Source organism: Cryptomeria japonica, chromosome 7 (genome assembly GCF_030272615.1).
Source record: "Cryptomeria japonica chromosome 7, Sugi_1.0, whole genome shotgun sequence".
Classification (NCBI taxonomy): domain Eukaryota; kingdom Viridiplantae; phylum Streptophyta; class Pinopsida; order Cupressales; family Cupressaceae; genus Cryptomeria; species Cryptomeria japonica.
The window spans coordinates 860,578,636-860,597,281 of NC_081411.1; the positions used below are offsets into that span (position 1 = coordinate 860,578,636).

An 18,646-nucleotide genomic window follows, 5' to 3' on the forward strand; every position below is an offset into this window, starting at 1 on the left:
ACTGATACTCTTCATCCATAGCAAGCTTCCAGGCATGATGATTCAAGGCTTCTTCAACATTGCAAGGTTCAGTTTCAATGAGATTGCACATCAATGCAACGTAGTTGGAGAATACTTGAGGTCTCTTAGTTTCACGGAAGGTGCCATTGGGAGCCTCAAATCTTTCGGCTTCTTGAATGATGTTTCTTACCCAAAGAGGCCTCTTTTTGGTAACGACAATGTCACTAGGAATATCAGTGGGATTCATGGGCTCTGGTGGATCATTATGTTTTTCTTGAGGTGGAGGTTCAACCGGCTCCCTCTGAATCTTAGGGTTAGTATCAACATTCATATCTTGATTGTCATTAGCTTCATCAATAACACAAGAACCTTTTGATTTCTTAAAAGCAATATCTTCTTCAAATGTAACATCCCTACTTACTTCAACATACCTTTGACCCGGGATGTATATCCTGAATGCCTTGGAGGATTCACTGTAACCGACTAGCATGCCTTTCTTTCCGGAGGGTTCCAACTTCGTTCGCTTTTCCTTGGGCACATGAACATAAATGGGACTTCCAAAAATTCTGAGGTGACTGATGTCTAGTTTGGATTCTGTGAAGGCTTCTTCAGGGGTCATGTTCTTTAGAACACGGTGTGGACATTTATTCTGGATATATACTGCTGTTCTAGAAGCCTCAGCCCATAGGAAGGTCTGCAAATCTTGATCGTGAATCATAGCCTTTGCAGCCTCAACAATAGTCCTATTCTTTCTTTCAGTAACTCCATTTTGTTGAGGATTGTATAGAACACAAAACTCCCTCTTAATTCCTGACTCAACACAAAAATCATAAAAGCTACCGGAGGTGTACTCACCTCCATTGTCAGATCTTAGACATTTAATTCTTTTTCCAGAGGAGTTTTCAGTTAATGCCTTAAACTCTTTAAATTTACTTAAGACTTCATCAAATTCTTTAGATTTCAAGAAGTAGATCCAAATTTTCCTAGAGAAATCATCTATGAAGATTATGTAATAAAGAAATCCACTAGGAGATGCTATAGACATAGGACCACATAAATAAGAGTGAACAAGTTCTAGTTTGTTTTTAGCTTTATTTTCACTTTTATGAAAAGGACTTTTAACATTTTTACCTATAGCACAATCTTTGCAAGTATTATCATGAATTTGATTGAGTTTAGGCATACCTTTGACTAACCTTTCACGAGAGGGAAGAGCTTGATAGTGCAAGTGTCCAAGTCTTCTATGCCATAGCTCATAGGATTCGGGAGCCTCATTAATGAGGGCTTGGATAGGGTTAGTAGAGAGCTTATAAAGATTATCATATCTATGACCGATTACACGAGCAGATTTAAAACTAGATTTTTTAGGCCAAGCAAAAACTTTTCCCTCTAGAAAATGCAATTTGATAACCTTTATCTTCTAGAGCAGAAATGGAAATTAGGTTTCTTTTAATTCCAGGAACAAACAAGATGTCACTAAGGTGCAGTGAAATACTAGAGTCTAAATTTAAAGCAGTGCCAGAACCTCTTACCGAATAACGAGCGTCATCACCAATTACCACGTGAAGGCTGGTATCCGTTTCTACTAAGTCTGAAAGATGATCACAGTAGCATGTGATGTGTCTGTAAGCACCACTGTCAATCAGCCATGTATTACTATCTATAGGAATACTGCTAGACAGAGTAGAGATGAATAAGAAGTCATCATTTTGTTCTGAGACTTCATTTAGGTTGGTTTCTCTTTGGGTAGGGTTATTCTGACATCCTTTAGCATAGTGACCAAACTTGTCACATCTAAAACATCGGACACGTGAGGTATCTCTTGGTTTCTTCCAAGAGTGTTGGGAACTAAATGGTTTGAATTCCCTATTTCTTTTTGGATAAGGCTTCTTCTAATTTCCACCTTTCTTGCATTGGGTTGCAAGCATGTGTTGATCATCTACATGAGGACTTTTGGTTTGCCCTCTTGTGATGAGGCGAGACTCTTCTTGGATGCAATCATTCTTAAGGCGATCAAGGGTAGGTAACTCAGTTCTACCACTTATGGTTTGGATAAATGACTCCCATGAGTGTGGTAGACCATTTAGGGCAATCATGACAAGGTCTTTGTTTTCCATGTTATGTCCAATTAAACCTAGCTGATTCTTTAGTTCTGAAATTCTCATAAAGTAGGAAATAACTGAATCTTCTTTTGCCATTTTGATATTAAGTAGTTGTTGCCTTAAAGTAATTGCCCTACTGAGATTGTTAATTTCATATGTACCTTGTAGATGGTTGAACATTTCCCTTGCAGTAGTAAATGAGGCAATAGAGGTGACTAGTTGGTCTTTGACTGAATCAATGAGAATCTTTCTGGCCTTGACAGCATCCCTTTTATATTGTTTTAGCTCAGCTGCATCCGTAGGTTCAGTTAGCTCTTTCGCTTCTATGAATTGAAGATGATCTTCTTCCTCTAGAGCCAACTTGATTCGAACCTTCTATGCAGTAAAATTGAGATTCCCATCAAGCCTATCTTCAACTTTCAGCCCCATTGACTTGACCTGCAAATGCAACAACAATCTGGAAATAAAGGAGTACTAATTTCTAAAATCTGAAAGTTGATCTAGCCTATAGCTCTGATACCATGTTGTTTTTAACACTTTCAGATTAAATAAAACTCAGAAAATCAGAATTTGTTTCTAACTAGGTTAATTAGATTAGAGATTTATAGTTTTCTAGATTTAAGCATAGCAAAGAAAGTGAATGAATAAAGACAAGACACAGTTACCCTGGGAAAACCTCCTAGGAGGAAAAAACCCAGCCAGAAAAGATCCTCAGATTTGATTATGGTTTTAGATTCATATGATAATTACACACTTATCTGGAGTACAGATGTTGCTGTCACAAGAAAGATGGCATAGCAATCTACAAGATTAGCTCACTGACAGAGATCATGATTTTCAGTCCTTCTAAACTGATTTGCTGTGCATAACAAGGGTTTGCTGCACCTTTCAATTGGTTCGCAGTCCTTCTATAGGGTTTGCTGAGCCTTCAATGAAGTTCGCTGTCTTCTAATGATGATCTGCTGCCTTCTATGTGTATTTCGCAACATGAAGATGTTTGCTAATGATATATGTAATCGCTACCTCAATGTATATATTTCGCATCCACTTGAAAATTGAATGATTGAATTGTTATGTGAGGTATATGCTTATTTATATGAGGAGCAATACTTCTAACCATGTCGGCTTGCCTTGTAAATTAAAACCTTTTAATTCATTTAATTTATTTAATGCGAAATGGATAGGGTTGGCCCTATCATGATGGCGTGTTGGACTTGAGTGTAGCATGGAGACTTTTGGGAGAAGCCGAGAGGTATAGGGCCTAGCCTTACACCTTGGAGAAGGGGCTGGCCCCCTTAGGCGGATTCCAATGTTGCCTAAGGCAATTGGAATCCGCCAGCCCTAATTACAAACAACATTGATCTACCTTCTAGAAGCTCTTACAACTTTTTGGTTAATGACTTCAACCACTGCCAACTACCTTTTCAGCTACCTACGACTGGTTTCCATCAATCTTTACTAGAAGACAGAGTTTCACTGGGCTCAAGGCACAAAAAGGTAGGTTTGGTAGCTCGGAAATAATTGATTTTGGTACCCATTTGAATTTATATCAAATTGGGCCCACAAGTAGTTATCTTACAATAAATCTATTGCTTTTATAAGCAAATTCATTTTCTGTTATTTCCAGTTGTTCATTTATGATTCTGTAGACTCCTGTAGCATTCTCTGTGTTTTGCTAATGCCTTCCAAAATTCTGGAAATAATACCAATCAACACTTTCACCCTATGACTCTTTCCTGAATCCCTCGCCCTGGGTTTGAACTTGTTGCTGGTGGTAGTGTCCTTGCCTATCAAATCCGGTCACTTTTTATTTGGGCTCCATTTGCGAGCGCCCTTAGAATGTTGGCTGTGAAATTCCTTCTCTGGCTTTGTCCTGGGAATCGTACTTAGTGGATTGCCCAACGTAGAATGAACTTCGGAGACTTGGGCGATTTTGCAAAGTCTAATGCCTTTCTACTTTTCCTTTTGGTGCGACTTTGGACTGCAAGGGTTTTTGTGCGAGATTTCGAAGATAAAATGCCCTTTTCCTTACATGCGATTTCGGATTGCAACGGCCTTTTGCAAGCTTGAAAGTTTAACGCTGCCTTTCTACTCTCCCTAACTTGCGTTCTCGGCCTGGAAGGAAGGGTCTGCAAATTGCGTGGGTTTTATGAAAATGTGTTCCCTTTTCTCCCTTCGGTTTTCGGCCTGGAGAGGCTCTTTGAAAATGCTGAGGTAAAATGCCTATCACGCGATTTTTGGCTGGAGGGAGGATCTTGCTAAGTTCGAAGCCAATAACGACCTATTGGGAAAAATTGTGATGCCCTATTTTCGGGCTGAGAGAGAGTTTTGAAAAAAAGTTTATAACACCTTATTCATATATTTCGCGATCTCCATTTTCGGCTGAGAAAGGCAGTTTGCAAATGTTTTAAAATTAAACTTTTTACATCATTCTGGCGATTTTCGAGTCAAGGAACCACTTTGAAAAGTCACAAAATTAAAACGCTTTTCACTTATGTGAATTTTCGGGCGAAAAGGGGCGTTTGCAAACTTAAAAAAAAATGACGCCTTCCCTTTGATTTTCGAATTTTGGCTTGGAAGGGAGTTTTGAATGGTTTTTTTTTTTAAAATTTCGCCTTCTCTCGATTACTCGATTTTCACCGTTTGCCCATTTTCGGGCTGGAAGCATAAAATGCAAACACTTTAAAGTTTAACGCTCTTTTCGACTTGCGCGACTTGGATGTTTGCCTATTTTTTGGGTTAAAATGACTTTTTGCAAACTCAATAAAGTGACACCCTTTTAAAATATAGGCATTTCGGGCTGGGAGGACAAAATGCAAACGCTTTAAAGTTTAACGCCCTTTCAACTTTTCGGGGCTTCGGCCATTTTTGCAAATTTTTGACGTTTAACGCCCTTTTACTTGTTTCAGCATTCTCGGGTCAAAAGCATAAAATGGAACTAAATATTGCACCTTCATGTGATGTGTATGCTTCATATTTTATAATATTGCTACAGGTATTACTTTGGTCTGTGCTTCAAGACTTCCATGTGGACTTCAAGCTTCGCATGTGTTTAAATGACTTCATGTGTACTAAATGTATTCAGGCATCATTACCTTACAAGTATTCTGTGTACACTTCATGTATGCTTCGTGTCTTGTGTTTTATTAGGAGATGACTCAGTCAAAAAAATCGTCAATTGCTCGAGGACAAGCAATTGCGGGAAGGGTGGACTGTCATGTCCCCTCCTTGATCGTTAATTATAACCTAAATAAAACAATTATTATTATAAATTAATATAATCAACAAATGATTATTTGAAATTACTAATATTTATTTATTAAATATTATTATTAATATTTATTGATAAAGAATATTTTTGATACATCCAAATAAAGTAAATTAATATTATAAATATATTATGAACATTTAGAAATATTATAAACAAATATAATAATAAATAAATTCAGAAAATATATGTAACAAAAATAATATAAAAACTGCCTTCATCCTCATCAATAACCTGCGAAATAAATAAAGACTAAGGGGTCTGCAGGTATCAGAGCTGTTCCCTTAGCTGTAGACAATGATAATTAATCATGAATATTAATAATAAATTGGTTAAGCAAGCCATGATAATCACAACCATCATTATCGACTTAAGGAGAAGACTAAGATTAGTCTTGTTGAGACATCGATTATATTATTGGAGATCCTTGACTAATAATTCAACATCCTTGACCATATCATCAATGTATCTAATCGATGGTTATAAGAGTCATCGATAAAGTCATAACGACTTAACCAAGCAAAAGATTAGTCATCGATATTGCTAGGCAGCGCTTTGATGATTAGAAGGGCAAATAATAAACAATATTGTTGTCAGCATTTATGGTTGAGTTAGGAAACATGATGATAATTAAGCGGTTACAACAGTCAACACCGATTAATTAGTCATGGAAGGATGTGCTTAATGAAGGAAGGGAGATGTTGATGAATGGGGATAAGACATGTCGTTCCATTTCATACGATATAAGAGGACATTTCCATCATTCAATGAGGGGGGATGGAAAAGGATTAGGAAGTCATCGACAGCAAACACCCTTGTTCTCAGTGGTATGCACGAGGATGGCTTAATATGTATGCTTAACATATGAAGTCTAATAATCTTTGAATGCAGAATTTAATAGTAATGTTAATATAGACTGGTTAATTTCTTATATAGTGGCAGACCGGATCTGATGCATGTCAGATCTGTCTGCCCTTACACCCCACTAAATATAATTATTGGTTTTTAGGCATTGATCAAGGGAAGGAAACAAGAGGCATCTAGTAACATTAGATCGGTGATGAGATCAGAGAATTGTTATTAAGTTATAGGCAGTAACCTTCTTATTCTTTGTGGTACGCATAATTGTTTATATATATATATATATATATATGATGTTGTATACAGAATTTAATTATAATATTAACATAGACTGCAGTTGGTATAATAGTAATACTTAATTTCATAATGGTGGCAGACCAGATCTGTTTTGCGTCAGATCTGTCTGCCCTTTACTACCCATTAAATATATTAATAACTAATACCAGTAAGGTATATTACAGGTCATTAAGAAAACATATCAATAATTGATTATATTATTTAATTAATTAATTAATTTATGTGTATATAATCAAGTCAGTATATATATATATTAATGATGTAATATCAATAGGGTTGTAAACACATGCATTTATATATATACATAGTGTCTTAATCAGACAAAGGATAATATTAGATTGTGATCAGTAAGAGTGCATAAAACAATAAACGGAAGGAGAATATGTTTATCTTTGTTATTACTGCTAGTGTTTAAGAAGTTGGGAAAGGAGATGTTTCCATGTAGGGGACATTACAATTGGTTTGACACTTGCATTAAGAGTTATGGATGTATGATAGATGAACAATTTATTTGTTAATAGTTAATTGATTGAGTAGTGGAATATCACTATTTGGATTCATGTTAAGGTGGAAATGTCACCTAACGTATTTAGCTTGAGTCATAAGTATATTGAAATAGATTATTTATGGTTAAAACATGTCTAAACCTAGTAAGGGACATTACAAGTGGTATCAGAGCAACTTTCCTGCCATCCTGTAGGAGTCAGTTAATGCATATAAGAGGAAGAAAATAATGGAGAAAAGGAATACGCACAAGTCCAAAGGAAAGGTAAACAACTACCAATATTATTTCTAGTATATGCTCTAACCTGCACTCATATGTGAATTTTTTATTGATAACAAATAACATATATATATAAACTTATTAGTATGTACTTAATATTATCCCGGGGAAGTAAAAGGGATATGTAGTGGCAGACCAGATCTGACGCATGTCAGATCTGTCTGCCCTTACACCCCACTAAATATAATTATTGGTTTTTAGGCATTGATCAAGGGAAGGAAACAAGAAGCATCTAGTAACATTAGATCGGTGATGAGATCAGAGAATTGTTATTAAGTTATAGGCAGTAACCTTCTTATTCTTTGTGGTACGCATATATATATATATATATATATATATATATAGATATATATATATATATATATATATGATGTTGTATGGAGAATTTAATTATAATATTAACATAGACTGCAGTTGGTATAATAGTAATACTTAAATTCTGCATAACCAATAACATATATATATATATATAAACTTATTAGTATGTACTTAATATTATCTCGGGGAAGTAAAATGGATCTGTAGTGGGGAGGCTGCCCACCCAAGTGAGTCACCTACTGAATGTTAATGAAGCAGTAGGCCAGGAGGGCACGTGATTGCTCCTGGGCTTGGGTTTGGCAGAATTCAGCCACCGCTCCCATCCACTAACTCCCTGGCATAATGAAACTGTAATTATGGGACAAAGTATGAGCTAGGGGACAAGACCCACGACATACGGGGCCAGAAAGGCATGTGACTGCTTTTGGTTCAATATGGGATGGTTGGGCAAACCTAGTACTATGGAATAAAGTATGAGCTAGGGGACAAGACCCACGCCATCGGGGCCAGAAGGGCATGTGACTGCTTTTGGTTCAATATGGGACGGTTGGGCAAACCTAGTACTATGGAATCAAGTATGAGCTAGGGGACAAGACCCACGCCATAGGGGCCAGAAGGGCATGTGACTGCTTTTAGTTCAATATGGGACGATTGGGCAAACCTAGTACTATGGAATAAAGTATGAGCTAGGGGACAAGACCCACGCCATAGGGGCCAGAAGGGCATGTGATTGCTTTTGGTTCAATATGGGACAATTGGGAAAACCTAGTACTATGGAATAAAGTATGAGCTAGGGGATAGGACCCACGCCATAGGGGGCCAGAAGGGCATGTGACTGCTTTTGGCTCAATATGGGACGGTTGGGCAAACTTGATTGTTTTTTGGTTTCAAATTCTTATAATAGAATGAATTACCTTTATGATCTTGTAAACAATAATTGTTGCCTATGTAAATGATTTATGATGATGTGTTTACTATGTGTCTTCAACTTGATTGCACCATGTTACATATGTATGTTTTGTATTAATGTTTGTGGGATTGTTTAATGTTGTCATGTTTTCAACATAATCACATCATACACCTTCCTAATGTATGCTTCATGTCTAATATGTTTCTCGGCAAGAATGCCTTGTGTCTTTATGTGTTGTTTCATGATTGACATGTCTTCAGCATGTCCACTCCATGAGCACCTTTCTTATATGTGCTTTGTACCCTACATATAGTTGTGTACTGCTTCAGGTCTTATTTGTCTTCTGTGTATGCTTTGTGCCTCAATATATTGGTATATTACTTTGTATTTTACATGAGTACTACATCTATGCTCCATGCCTTATATTACTTTATGTTTACATGTGTGCTATCTCACACTTCGTGTATATATTTATGGATTTATGCTACATGTTTGATATGTATTTAAGTGAAATACTTCATGCTTTAAAGTGTATTCACACGCCTTATGCATGTTTCTCTTAAATGCTTATACACTTCATAAATTGTGGATGTTTATATGCTTACTGTGTCTTTGATATGTTTGTTCCATTGTATGCTTTATACGTGTATTGTATGCGATTGCTCCATGTTTGTCACATTTTTTTAGCATGACTGTGTCACACACACCTTCCTCACGTATGCTTTATGTCCTGAATATGCTTCGCATCATGATTGATATGTTTTCAATGTGTTATTCCATGTGCATTTTGCATGCCTTTCTCAAATGCTTCATATCTTAAACATAGTTACTTCAAGGCATGTGTTTCAGAATGCTTACCCCATGTGCATTCTCTAAGTTTATCTACCATGTATGCTTTACACGTGATTGCTTCCTATATGCTTGTTCTACATAAGTACCTCTCTAATAACCACAAACACTCACATATATGCTTCAAGACTTGAGATAATTTACGTGCATGCTTTGTAACTTAAGTGGACTCATGCTTATGCACTATATGATTCAGGTGTTACATGTATTCCACTTGTATGTTGCATGCCTTAATTTTATTCACTATGCTTCACACCTTGTGTATACTCTGTGTTTATGTAGATGGTTTTTGCCTTATATGCATTGGATTTACACCTTATGTGTATTCATATGTATGATTGAGGTCTTATGTATTCATGTGTATGCTGATGTATTGGGTTTGTACATGGAGTGTTTATACCTACTTTGCACCTTCATGTGATGTGTATGCTTCATATTTTATAATATTGCTACATGTATTACTTTGGTCTATGCTTCAAGATTTCCATGTATACTTCAAGCTTCACATGTGTTTAAATTACTTCATGTGTACTAAATGTATTCAGGCATCATTACCTTACAAGGATTCTGTGGACACTTCATGTATGCTTCGTGTCTTGTGTTTTATTAGGAGATGACTTAGTCGAAAAAATCGTCAATTGCTTGAGGACAAGCAATTTCGGCAAGGGTGGACTGTCATGTCCCCTCCTTGATTGTTAATTATAACCTAAATAAAACAATTATTATTTTAAATTAATATAATCAACAAATGATTATTTGAAATAATTAATATTTATTTATTAAAATATTATTATTAATATTTATTGATAAAGAATATTTTTGAAATATCCAAATAAAGTAAATTAATATTATGTTATGAACATTTAGAAATATTATAAACAAATATAATAATAAATAAATTCAGAAAATATATGTAACAAAAATAATATAAAAACTGCCTTCATCCTCATCAATAACCTGCGAAATAAATAAAGACTAAGGGGTCTGCAGGTATCAGAGCTGTTCCCTTAGCTGTAGACAATGATAATTAATCATGAATATTAATAATAAATTGGTTAAGTAAGCCATGATAATCACAGCCATCATTATCGACTTAAGGAGAAGACTAAGATTAGTTTTGTTGAGACATCGATAATATTATTGGAGATCCTTGACTAATAATTCAACATCCTTGACCATATCATCAATGTATCTAATCAATGGTTATAAGAGTCATCGATATTAAAGTTTGGAATATGCAGATGGCAGCGATAAAGTCATAACGACTTAACCAAGCAAAAGATTAGTCATCGATATTGCTAGGCAGTGCTTCGATGATTAGAAGGGCAAATAATAAACAATATTGTTGTCAGCGTTTGTGGTTGAGTTAGGAAACACGATGATAATTAAGCGGTTACAACAGTCAACACCGATTTATTAGTCATGGAAGGATGTGATTAATGAAGGAAGGGAGACGTTGATGAATGGGCATAAGACATGTTGTTCCATTTCATACGATATAAGAGGACATTTCCATCATTCAATGAGGGGGGATGGAAAAAGATTAGGAAGTCATCGACAACAAACACCCTTGTTCTCCGTGGTATGCACGAGGATGGCTTAATACGTATGCTTAACATATGAAGTCTAATAATCTTTGAATGCAGAATTTAATAGTAATGTTAATATAGACTGCTTAATTTCTTATATAGTGGTAGACAGATTTGACATATATATATATGTATGATGTTGTATGCAGAATTTAATTATAATATTAACATAGACTGCAGTTGGTATAATAGTAATACTTAAATTCATAATGGTGGCAGACCAGATCTGTTTTGCGTCAGATCTGTCTGCCCTTTACTAACCATTAAATATATTAATAACTAATACCAGTAAGGTATATTACAGGTCATTAAGAAAACATATCAATAATTGATCATATTATTTAATGAATTAATTAATTTATGTGTATATAATCAAGTCAGTATATATATATATATATATATTAATGATGTAATATCAATAGGGTTGTAAACACATGCATTTATATATATACATAGTGTCTTAATCAGACAAATGATAATATTAGATTGTGATCAGTAAGAGTTCATAAAACAATAAACGGAAGGAGAATATGTTTATCTTTGTTACTACTGCTAGTGTTTAAGAAGTTGGGAAAGGAGATATTTCCATGTAGGGGACATTACAATTGGTTTGACACTTGCATTAAGAGTTATGGATGTATGATAGATGAACAATTTATTTGTTAATAGTTAATTGATTGAGTAGTGGAATATCACTGTTTGGATTCATGTTAAGGTGGAAATGTCACCTAATATATTTAGCTTGAGTCATAAGTATATTGAAATAGATTATTTATGGTTAAAACATGTCTAAACCTAATAAGGGACATTTTAAAGGTGACGCCTAACTATACATTTCGAAATTCGTCCCAAAGGCTCACTTTGCAAACCTATGGACAACATACATTCTTGCCCACCTAGCTGATTTTCAGACTCATGCTAAAATTAGTCTCCCTTGGAAGAATTTTGAACATTTAAAATTGCGAGACTCTATGTAAGTTCACCCTTTGGCCCTCCTTAAAATTAACAGACGCCCCATCTCGTTATACGTCCCATGATTGCATCCTCTCATCACGTATGGGATCATGCTTGACCTCTTACGAACTCAGGATTTAAGGAACCAGGCGAGCTCACTCTCCTGCAGGATCATTCCTTTATTACAACCTGCTGAATGTCAAATGGTGGATAAAAATCAAAATCCTACATTGGGCGAGACGAAAACCAGAAAAAAGAAAGTGGGGACCCTGTCGGCGACGGGGAGTGTGTGCAAGGCACAACACGTAGTTCATCAAGCAAAAGGATACTACAACAGATTGGATATAATATATTGATAAGATCGAATTTATTCATCCATACGTAGCAGTCCAAACTTGTTCAGTGGCAGATTGTATTTGGATTACATTCTTACACATCAGTAGATCGAATATAAGACTGACTGAAGAACATATATCACTCAGAGATATTAGATGTTGATCAAGGTATAAATAAAATTTAAAATTTACCTGCCTATTATAATCTGATCAAAATTCAACATGGTATCAGAGCCAGCCCAAGGAAAGATCAGATCAGATTTATAAAAGCGAGATTATCCTTCTACTACCGTCTTCAAAATCATCGTCTCCTATCAACATCAAGATGGTGAATGGGATTAGAGTTGAAGACATATTTGAAGGAGCATCTAATTTCGTATCTTGGAAGTTCAGAATCATGCTTGCCTTGAGTGAAAACGAATTAGATGGATTTGTGAAGAAAGCCATTCCGGAACCAGAAGAAGAAGATGAAAAGTTTCAATGGATGAGAAAGAACAATAAAGCCATGAAGATGTTAGTTGACTCAGTGAAAGACCATATTGTGCCAACTATCTCCAAGATGGAGACTGCCTATGGCATGTTCAAATCACTAGAGAACATGTATGAGATAAACAACACAAGCCGAGCTCTTGCTCTAAAGCAACAACTCCATCATGTCAAAATGACAAAAGGCGAATTCATCACCTCATACTTCATGAGGATTACTGAATTGAAAGATAACCTCTCTAGTATTGGTCACATAATAGAGAGCACAGAGTTAACCATGCTGGCACTAAATGGTCTCCCCTCCTCATGGGAGGCATTTATTCAAGGGATAAGTGCAAGATCAAAACTTCCTAAGTTTGATCGATTAAAGCAAGATTGCATTCAAGAAGAATCTAGATTGGCTATCGGGGCATTGGCCAAAGCTCCATAAATGAAGATATTCATGTTCTTGCCTCCCACTCCAGAAAGATGAAAGGTAAGAAAGGACATTTCAAAAAGAAGAAAGATAAGGAATCTAATGGTGCTCCTATATTCAAAAGAAGGAAGGATGTTTCAGAAATCCAATGCTTTAGATGTGACAAATATGGTCACTATGCAATGCAATGTCCTACCAGGACTATGCCTCAAGCTTCCATTGCAGATGTTGGTGAAACTCTTCCACAAAAGGATTCAAATGGATTCATATTCTGACTTGAAAGAGATAAAAATTTTTATGATTGAATAATGTTCATGGATTGCATATGTAGTTATTAATTCATGCAATTACATTATGCATGTTATTTGTGAATCAACATTGTTAGCAGATGTATGTTTACGACAAGCTGCATCTAGATATCCTATGGTTAAATTTCTTCAATTTACTATTAAAAAATTATCCCTTACATACACTACATCCTTAGGATCACAACTTGTGGAGTTTTAGAGTTCTATTTGTGATGAAGAAATTGAAATTCGGGAGGAATATGCAAAGGACTTTAGTGGAGATTCTAAGATTTTGAATTTCCATTTTTGTGAAACAATATTTACTTACAGAAGTGCAACGGTCATCTTGGAAAAGCTATCAAGTCATTTGTGCAGACATATGAGGATCATACCAGAAAATGAGAGTCTCCTGAAGCAAGTTTTCTTCCATGATTGGGTCCATGTGAGCAGAGGATGCTTATGTGACAGAGGGAGCAATTGAGAAGATATGCTTCGATTGATATTCAAGGATCTTGATCATATTGATTCAGATGGAGTGGACCATGTCAAGATGGTTTCTCTAGTGATTAATCAGAGAATTATGCTTCATGAGATGGAGTCCCATGTATATAGGTTGGAAGGCCTTTATGCTGATTCATAGGTCAAGATTTCTGGATAGATGAATTCTTGGTGAGCTTGGAATACATCAAAAGTGATGCAAATTCCAACCTTGTATTTCATGAAGGGTCAAGGCATGTGGAGATCAAGTGGATAGGTATGTTATTCGGTTAAGATATATTAGTACTAATGAGTAGACAACGGACATTCTCACCAAGCCTGTCTTCAGAATAAAGTTTGTGTACTTTCGAGGTAAGCTTGGTATGGTAGAAAATGTAGCTCTAGCTGAGATTGAGTCTCAACAACATTGATTTGTTTTAATAGTACTAATGTATTCTCTAAGATGTTTAAAGCGTAAACTCTTATTAATACAATCTTATGTATCTGATATGGTTCATGATTTGTTCTCATATGTGTGACTCCATGACAACTTGGCTCAGTGCTTGATGAGCCCCTGTGAACATTATTGTGAGGTGACGATCTCTCAATAATGAACACTTGTACATCTGATCTTTATCATAAGGTGACGATCTTATGATATTGATTGATCATACCATTATGATGGATATCATGGGACGTGATATCTATGGACATGTCATAATGGTTTATATCTCTGTAGTAATATCTATGGATATGCCATAATGGTGGATATCATGAGATGTGATATCCATGGATAAGCCATAATGGTAACTGATTCGTATGTTCCTTATTATCAATCTAATAACTATTCAATCTGCTTATCAATCTAATAACTATATATATATATATATATAGCTATTATGGCTTATCCATGGATATCATGTCTCATGGTTCGATCCATGGATTGACACACACACACACACAGACACACACACATATATATATATATAACTGTTCGATTCACTCTACAGTTGACATTGATCGAACTTACATAGTTCATCAAGCAAAAGGATACTACAGCAGATTGGATATAATATATTGATAAGATTGAATTTATTCATCTATACGTAGCAGTCCAAACTTGTTCAGTGGCAGATTGTATTTGGATTACATTCTTACACATCAGTAGATTGAATATAAGACTGACTGAAGAACATATATCACTCATAGATATCAGACGTTGATCAAGGTATAAATAAAATTTAATTTTACCTGCCTATTATAATCTGATCAAAATTGAACAATTTGCTCTTAAACTTCTGCTCCTAAGAGACATATTAATTGCAGTCCTTTAACATCAATGACAAGATAGTCCAACACTGTATTTCTCTAGCTGGTTAGAGATGCTAACCTTCCACGAGCAACCAATATGTCTATAGATTGGTAGTCCTACTGACGATAGAGTAGGTCACTTGTAGAAAACATGATATCATCTTTTCCTTCATTTTCTCATAAGATCTATAGACATTTCTTTCGTAGCACATAGAGGAGACCCATTGTGAAGCATAAATTTTCAGTAGTGGGTGTTGGGATCTCAGCCATTACGGAGTTATGAATTTGTTATTTTTTTTCAAAATTAGGTATTTCGTATTTCAAAATGGACCTATCTTTATTTTAGGTTTGATGTCTTCTTAGGTCATTGGTTATCTGGTTCTTATATGTTGGATTGAGAAAACATTTACTTCAAGAGGATATTATCCATTTTGTATCCAGTATAGCTCCATTTCATTATGATGAACCATATGATTTCAATGCTTTTAACTTTTCCGGTAGATGAATTTCATATGATTTGAGCTTACTTTTCTTAGAATATTAATTTGGGGAATGACAAGCTTATATTAACAGTATAGAATACGTTTCACAAGATTGAAACTTATGAGAGTTAATATCCATACATTTTTTCTTGGAAGCTGAATTTTGTATAAGATGTCATATGGATAAATGTATTCCATTGTTGTTCTGCTATATTTATTCTTACTTTATATGTGATCTTGCAGCACGCTTGGCCAGGGTTTGCAAACCAGCAAGTTCATAGGAGAGGTTATTTTCTCAATAGCCGTTGCAATCTTTGGGCTCATATTATTAGCTCTTCTTATCGGTAACATGCAGGTAAAATTATTTTATTCAATTAAGATCGAGCCCCTATACTTATATTTGTTTGATATCCATTTCTTATTTACTTGATTTTTACTTACTTTAAGTAACCAGCAGCATGAGTATCAGGTCAACCTAGTTACTGAGTGTGATACCTACAAATCATAACTAAGTGGAGTGTATTCCAATGATTCTATTTAAGCCATTCAATCACAATAAATCTTCTGCATCATTAAAGAGTCTGATCTATTAAGATATTTTTTTTATCTCTATTTGTCCTTGGCAGTTCTATATTGACTCTAAATGTTTACAATGGGTCAGAATTTGTCATTGTATAATAGAAGAATGAATGCATGAAAATTGAGAAAGAATGAAAATATCTAATGTCCATGAATGACCAAAATAGATCAAAGGGGTTTAAACATACAAGTACAATAGCAGAGGACTAGGTCTGAAGGTGGCCTAGACACCAAAAAAACACGAAAAGGCCAGAAATGCTGAAGAAGTATACACACAAATATTGTCTTTGATATTAAAGGCAGAACAGTGGAGATTGTTGATAAGACATATTACAGTCTAAGAATAGTGTTGATAGTAGAATTGTCAAATCAAGTCTATTGTCATAGATGCAAGGACAAGCAAGCATTCACATAAAGCAGAGATGTATTACAAATAATAAGAAATCATATTAATACTGCCAGTTGAATGATAGAAGTTTCAGATTATTAACAGTGACTCACATGACGAAGACATCAACTCAAGGGACATGATGATTTACTATGGTTAGCAATCTTCTAATGATATGTGCAGCGATTACTAAAACAAGCAATCTTCATATGGTCGACTTCATCATGAGCAAAGTTTCTTAATTTATTTTATAAGATGGCAGATTTCAGAAGACTTTGAACAACTTAATATATTGAAAGACTTGGACTTAACTTATGACAATGACTTTAATTGAACACTCAATTTATATGTTTATATGCCAACCGATTAGAAAGGGAAAAATATTAAGCGCCTGACATGATGGCCAACTTAATTAAACATGCAAGAGATAGCAAAGCCTTGAGAACAAAAAACGATTAATGTAAAGGTAGTCGACTCTTTTAATAAGATCAAGCAGCAATTATGGATATAAAAGCAAACTGAATACACAGCAGATTATGGATATGCTTAACAAAATATGGTCAACTAGATTGTCATATCAGCAAATACTTATGGCTGACTAAAAAGAAAGTTCATTATAAACTGTGATAATTATTATGCTGACCAATCATCAAAGATAGCTAATATGATAGAATATCAAATGTATCAAAAGGTGCGATGTGCATTAAGTGTCTAGAAGAGGCACAATTTGTACGTGAAGAGATGTGTTTACCCCCGAAGGAAACTTACTTGATTATGTAGAGTAAACAGAATATTGAAATGAAAGGAATTACAAGAGCAAGGAAAGAAAAACAAAATCCAAGTAAGTTTATTGATGAAGTAAATGTTACCAAGAGAAATGTAGAAACCTTGGAGCAATCACCCAAATGTGAAGAAGGAGGCATAAGAACTTTTGAAAGGGGAAAAGCAAAGAAAAACCCCTTGTGTTATTATGAATGAGGCAATGCCTAAAATGTGTGTGAGAGAGAGAGAGAGAGAGAGAGAGAGAGAGAGAGAGAAGCTCTTTACAATAATGTCATTAAGAAGCTCTTTACAATAATGTCATTAAGAAGAAATGAGAGAGAAGACATCTCCTAAATAGAGATGAGGAGAGGAGTTACAAAGTAACTCCCAAATCTATGAATGCCACCATTCATAAAATGTGTGTGCCATGTGTCCACATCCTCTTAAGGAGGAAATCTAAAATTCCTTAATAAAGGAAAATAAAAGAAATGACTTGTCCTCACACATGTACGTATTCCAAAGGAATATCCCAAATTAAATACAAATAAACCTAAGCCAAGTAAAGATTAAATATTCTAACAAACATATCACACAATAATACCAGAGAAAAGTAATCAACACACTCCTTGTCGCCGACAGGGGCCCCTTTTTTTAATTTGTTGGTCGCATCCTCACTGAGGTCCTAAGTGGAAAATTTTTGGTTGATTCTCAAAGAGAAGATGCAACGTTGAAGAGGTCGGAGTGTTAGGGAGATGATCCTACCTATGATTGAGCCAGGTCTGAGTCCTAAGTCCCAGAGAATTCATAACCTGAGAGTTGATCGCGATTCTATTCACAAAGGGAAGATGAATAAAGACCCTTAAAAAAAAAATTAAAAAAAATTGCAAATATTGGCAAGACATCGTGACTTGTGAGCAAGTTATTCAAAACTAATCCCGCAAAATTTAGTCTCTAAAGCTAAATTCGGCCTAAAAGGCCAAAGTGAGAGACAATAGGGGAAAATTGGCCTCAAAGGCCAAATTGCGAGTTGTAAAATGCTTCTTAAGGCCAAAATCCAAGTCAGAATGCCATTTGAAGGGCTAAAATAGAGGCCCAAAATCGGCTTCTTAACCCAAAATGCAAAGTCATAAAACTCTCAAATCGGCCTAAAGGGTCGAAGAGAAGTAAGGGTGCCCAAATCGGCCTTTAAGCC

At 35.2% G+C, this 18,646-nt stretch overlaps 1 protein-coding gene across 8 annotated transcripts in view; it reads left to right on the forward strand.

The window, feature by feature from the left end:
* The window catches only part of LOC131047057 (probable cyclic nucleotide-gated ion channel 5), a 159,595-nt gene that overhangs the window by 108,484 nt on the left and 32,465 nt on the right, over positions 1 to 18,646 (forward strand). For all 8 annotated transcript variants that reach the window (XM_057980880.2, XM_059207863.1, XM_059207864.1 and 5 more), the window contains one exon: positions 15,969 to 16,080. In XM_057980880.2, the coding sequence (XP_057836863.1) occupies positions 15,969 to 16,080 (112 nt within the window). The remainder of the gene's footprint in view (positions 1 to 15,968; positions 16,081 to 18,646) is intronic.